Source organism: Urocitellus parryii, chromosome 11 (assembly GCF_045843805.1).
Source record: "Urocitellus parryii isolate mUroPar1 chromosome 11, mUroPar1.hap1, whole genome shotgun sequence".
NCBI classification, from domain to species: Eukaryota; Metazoa; Chordata; class Mammalia; order Rodentia; family Sciuridae; genus Urocitellus; species Urocitellus parryii.
Window position 1 is genome coordinate 118939289 of NC_135541.1, and position 6000 is coordinate 118945288.

A 6000-nucleotide genomic window follows, 5' to 3' on the forward strand; every position below is an offset into this window, starting at 1 on the left:
TTCTATGAACATTGAGGCACAGAATTTGTTTACCCAAGTAGGATCATATTACACATATAGTTACCCAATTTCCATTTTTCACTTAAAAATACACCTATACATCTTAGCTATCTTTCGTTATTGCATTACTTGGTCTACTGGGTCATTTCTGATATTTAGCTATATACAAACAATTTTGACCTACATTATGTCAGTATCCCTAAAGGAGATGGTCCTAGACATAGTTTTGCTGGGCCAAGCTTTCAAAGTGTTTTAAATTTGGTAGATATTTTCAAATTGTCAAAGAAGTGTCTTAAGTTTGCTTTCTCACCTAGTCAATAACAAGGTGCCTGTTTACCTTGTAGGCATTATCCATCCATTTGGGCTGTGCCAATCGGGTGAGAAGGAAAAGGAATTGTATTGTATTCAGGTTGTTTTTACTTGCATACATGTAATGTATTCATAATGAAGATAAAAGTCTTTTTATATTTACTGACTATTTGAAGTTTTCATCACTTTCTACATTTTCTATGGAATATTACTGTACATGAAAAGGAATTTATGCATCAAAGTCATTAACTATGGTTTGTTTTAATCCATTTTCAGAGTCTGAGCTCTGACTTTTTCCGTTTGTTTATAACACTTTTCTTTTTCTTACAAATATGTTAGAAGCGGAAACTGCCATGGACATTTTGTTTTGTCTCAGTTCCAGTGTCCCGCCCTGTGCTCACCCTCAGGGCTCCCAGGGCCCAGGCTGTGGTGGGGGACCTGGTCGAGCTTCACTGCGAGGCCCTGAGGGGCTCTCCCCCGATCCTGTACCAGTTTTATCTTGAGGACGTCACCCTGGGGAACAGCTCGGCGCCCTCTGAGGGAGGGGCATCCTTCAACCTCTCCCTGACTGCAGAACATTCTGGAAACTACTCCTGCGAGGCCGACAATGGCCTGGGGGCCCAGCGCAGTGAGGCGGTGGCACTTTTCATCCCAGGTAAGTTTCTTATGCCCAGGGCACAGGTGTGAGCCAAAAATTTCCTCCAGGGACCCTCTGGTCATTCTCATGGGCTTTACCAAGAGGGTGCTTCCCAGGTCCACTAAGCTGGCGGCTCTCTATAGACTGATAGATTTCCAAATGCTTCTCCAGCGATGGCACTTGTGGTGGGGGCAGGGACAAAGAGCATCATGGAATTCAGGGTTTACCTGCTGGCTCTTCTCTCACTGGCCACTGTCCATCCTGACCCTCAGCCCTGTCTCAATCATGGCAACGCACTGCCTCACAAAGCCAGGAGCCATGTCCTGTGCCACACCAACACCCGCTTGGCCTCAGGGATTCTGGGCCTCTAGGCTCGTCCTGTCTCCCAGGCCAGGCACCAGCTTCAGGGGTCAGAGCAGCGGAAGGCCACAAGCCTCTGTCTTGGGCTCACGCCTGGCGTCTCCCCGTCAGGGCTAACGGAGAGCCAAAGTGGTCCTGTGGCCCCAGGAGTCACTGGGGGGCTGCTGGGGATGGTGGTCCTGGCTGCTGGCGCTCTGCTCTTCTACCATTGGCTTTCGAGGAAAGCAGGTAAGAAGCTCCTGGCTCACCTCCGCCTGAGCCCCGCCCTCCTCTGCCTTCCTTCAACCTCATGCCGACTGTGTGACCGTACCCCAGGCTTTCAAATCCTCCTCTCCTTCCACCCCACAATCCCTCTTCACCTTTCCCACTGGGTCCCCCAAAGCCCTCTTTACCAAATCTGAAACTGCTGAAAGAGCCGTGTTAGTGGAGCAAGGCTGGGTGACATGCAGCTTATCCAACCCCCCAAATTGCAACATGCCTCCCTCGGTATCTAAAAGACCCCCTAAGCGATGGGAAGAGGAGGACATCAACTCTGAGAAACAGAAATGAAAACAGAAGCCAAATAGGAGTAGGTAGCTTACTGATTTTTTTTAAATGCACAGTATGTTTGTAGATGATAAAGTCTCTTTTCCTGCCTTGCAGCTATTAAACTGCCTGCCATTTTTAAAGATCACTCTTTAAAAACTCCAAGTTCAAGGCCTACAGTTGGTGGACTCCTATTTCACATTATAACCATACTCCTTTGGAGGCCAGGGTCAGTGGTTTAGTAGTTTGGGCCCCATATATCACCCCCCTTGGGAAGGATTCAGACTTATCGACAGCAGTGCCTGGTGATTTCTATGTAAGTCTCCTGCAGCTGGACCCCTTAAGAAGGTCCTCTTTTCCTAAACCAAATACCTCTGTGCTTTCTTTCACAGGGGGACGGACCGCCTCTGACCCCTCCAGGTAAGACCTGGGCTGTGTTTCCATGTAGTTAATTCCCATGGGGTATACAATGGAATTGAACCTGATTATCACCAAGAGCCCAGTTTCTGCTGTATGATGCTGAGATGGGTGGTACCCGCTTCACACCGCCACTTCTGTTGGGATACCTCAAGGCAATTCCCAGGACCTTCCCATCCACCACTTCAACTGTAGAGGCCTTCTTCTCACATCAAGTGTCCACTACTTTTTATTTCTCAGCTCACATCCTTATACAACCACCCCTAGCTCTTGGCTTGTTTGTCTGAGTGACCACTGTGACCCCTGAGTCCATCCATGTCTTGAGATGACTTAGCTTAATTAACCTGGAAAGCTCTGGACTTGGCTAACCTAACCAAGACCTGTTGTGATGACAGCCAAGAAGATAGAGCCACATAACTTGGTCACCCAGTGAAGTCACTCTGCCAGCTGAAGAAGGGCCACTGTCTTGGATCCTTCAGGCTGACTTCAGTAGCCACACCGTGGCTCAACACTATCCCTGGGCAAGCCCCTGGTAGCAGTGGGAGTAGTATCTAAACCATCCAGAGTTCCTAAGACCTTTTCTGATTCTGATCTCTGTGAAAGTAGAGGTTCTGGAGCCTGGTTTGAATTTTGGTTTTTCCCCTTTCTGGTCACATGGTCATGGTCAGTCACTTCACCTTGTAAAACCTCCATTATTTTTTTTTACCTGTAGAATGGAGATAAAATAGAACTAACTTTCTATTGCTCCAAGTACAGTGCCTGTTACATACCTGGTGGCCGTAAAGTCTGGGAAAACATATGGTATGAATTCCTCATGATTCGTAGTCATGAATATGATTCCAGGCTTGACTGCCCGTCTGGGGTAAAAACTCACTGAGAGGGATCACCACAGCCACTGTGTCAGGCCCCTGGGAAACACCAGTGTTCCTGTGTCTCACAGGCGCTCTTCAGACTCCAACCCCCAGGATCCCACCTACCACAATGTGCCAGAATGGATAGAGCTGCAGCCGGTGTACATGAACGGTGAGGACCAGGGACATGCTGTTTGGCTGGGCCACAGGGTCAGTGTGGGAAAGAGCTGGGATCGGAGGTGAGGAGGGACAGCCCACAGACCCAGAAGGTTTCGTCCTTTTGGACAATAAACAGGCTGGGGAGGAGGACAGGGCTCAGATAAGAGGCAAGCTCCTTCCTGTCCTCTGACACGTCAACTTCTCTCTAAGTAAATTCTAGAGGAGAAGACGTGGTTTACTCCCAAGTGTCGTGCCTCCAGAAGGAAAGCAGAAATTCAGGTAAGACCAGAGGGAGCACCTGTTCTGGCCAGCCTTCAACGTCGACAGCCTACTACTCCATCTCCTCCTCCCCAGAAGGTCTGGGCCAGCCAGACACAGAGCCAGCTGCCCCCCAGCCTAGTTCACAGGGGCTTCTCAATTTGTGCCTACACTGTTTGGGGTTAACCCAAGCCCATCATATGGTACTGCTTTCTCTGTCCTCAACTGATGGCCTCAGTACAACCTAACTCAGTACAGAACCATCACCTTGGGATGTCACTGAACCCCTCTGTAAATTTGGGATCCTATACAGAATACTATAGACTGGTTGGCTTACAAAATAAGCATTTATTGCTCAAGTTCCCAACATGGTCAGGTTCCCCTCTTCCTCTTCCTGGTTTGCAAACAAGAGCTTTCTTGCTATATCCTCTCATGATAGAGAGATCATCTTTCTTGTGTCTCATTTTCTAAGGATGCCAATCCCATCATGGTAGATCTAAGATACATCCAAGATATATATATATGTGTGTGTATATGTACAAATGATCTAATATATATTTAAGATATACATTGATGATTGATAGATTGGTCGGTAGACAGATCAATCCCTTAGAACAGGGCTATATAGGGGTGTAAATAAAAATTGTGTATATATAGAAAGAGATCTTAGAGAGAGATACATATATATGATCTAAGATATATATTTATATCTAAGATCTCAGCTATATATTTCCTTAGAACTAGGATACAAAAATAAATATCTATAAATACATATTTATCATATGTATAAATATCTTAGATATCCCTTAGAACTGTACCTGTAGCATATATAGATATAGAAAGACATAACTGTAGTATACTTGCATATGATAGTTTGTTTTCTTTTTTTCAATATTTATTTATTTATTTTTAGTTGTAGGTGGATACAGTATCTTTAATTCCTTTTTACATGGTGCTGAGGATCGACCCCAGTGCCTCACGGGTGCTAGGAGAGCACTCTACCCCTGAGCCACAACCCCAGCCCCGAGTTTATTTTCTTTAGAGCACTCAGAACTGTACCTGGCACACAGAAACTGCTCAGCACATGACAGAGGATAGGAATTATCCATCTAAAACCAGGTGCACAGTATGTGCCTGTATCACATAGATGCATACATCTCTGCCATAAGCCCAGAGGCAGATGACATGCAGATTCCCATCATAGAGACGTGACAACTGAGGCAGGAGAGGTTGAGTGACTAGCCCCAGACCACCAGGGTGGCAAGGCAGACCCAGGGCTCCGTCCCAGGGAGACAGGACTCGGAATCTTCTCTCTAAAGCCTGCTTCAGACAATGCTCCATAATATGTGACATGACTCTAGGGTCAAGGGACTACCAAGGTCAAAGGTGAAGCCCTTCTTTTGAGAGCTTCTGGAAGCTCAGAGTGGGGAGCAAAGTGTGAGGTGGTGCTGAGGAGGGGGCTGGTCAGCGCTCCAAGGCTGAGGACAGAATGGGCAGTTGCTGGCAGGAGAGGTAGCACGGGGCACAGGGACAGCTCTGAGTGGGCCTCCACAGCTGAGCGCTCCCCTTCTTTCCACAGCGGCCTCTGCACACAGCCTCAGCCATCAGACGGTGAGTCTCCTGACCTGGGTTGCCTCGCCCGGGGGCCCAACAGCTCTGGCCCCCTCCTAAGTGTTCCTTCCTCCTAGGACTCCTCTGTCATCTACGCCAAGGTGAAGAAGGCACACACCCCAGCCTCCGGGCCCCACCAGCTGGCCTCCCCAGCTCCTCACAGATGAGTCCACGCATCTCCCCGACTGCTGTCTCAGCCTCTGAGTCCCAGTGCTCTCCGTGGGGAAGAAGGAGCAATGAAATGGGAAGATTGAAGCCACCCCAGGCCACATCCAGCAGCTTTTGTGTCAAATGCTCTGTCTGCACTGAGCCCAGAGCCCTGCTGGACTCCCACTTATTTCCTAGGTTACAGCGTTGCCCTCGTGGCTCCTTTTTTAATCTAGTGATAAGTTGCTCCCAACTTGGGGCCCATTGCATCTCCAGGCTTCCTTAGTGAGTGTCAGCTCGGGGGGGTTCTGACCCTCCTCAATTCCAGCAGGGAGGTCCTGCCCGCGTGGGTACACTTCTCAATTGCTATCAGCCTCCTGGGACGACTGCAGGAGCCTGCCAGATGGGAAGCACACGCCCCAAGGATGATGGACGCCACATGGATGTCCTTCTAGTGGACTGCACTTCATGCTTTTCAACCTGTCTGAATCTCCAAGGTCACCTGACTTGAGTCTAACTTCTCTCCTGCTCCTGTGCCAACATCTATTCATCCAAGTGAGTGGAATTTGCACTCCGGTTCCCAGGTCTTCCCCAACCTTCCAGAAGTAACGCCATAAAAATCAAGCCCAGGATGCCCAAGGACACTGCTAGAATGCATATTGGAATATATGCAAATTACCATTTGGCTGAATGAATGAAGAAGAAACTATGGGTAATCAAACTGGC

At 48.2% G+C, this 6000-nt stretch overlaps 1 protein-coding gene across 1 annotated transcript in view; it reads left to right on the forward strand.

The window, feature by feature from the left end:
• The window catches only part of LOC113201460 (Fc receptor-like protein 5), a 36105-nt gene extending 30811 nt beyond the window's left edge, over nt 1-5294 (forward strand). The window contains exons 11-17 of the mRNA XM_077791625.1: nt 686-964; nt 1418-1534; nt 2224-2251; nt 3189-3271; nt 3469-3537; nt 5096-5127; nt 5205-5294. Of these exons, the coding sequence (XP_077647751.1) occupies nt 686-964; nt 1418-1534; nt 2224-2251; nt 3189-3271; nt 3469-3537; nt 5096-5127; nt 5205-5294 (698 nt within the window). The remainder of the gene's footprint in view (nt 1-685; nt 965-1417; nt 1535-2223; nt 2252-3188; nt 3272-3468; nt 3538-5095; nt 5128-5204) is intronic.
• Nucleotides 5295-6000: the final 706 nt, after the last annotated feature.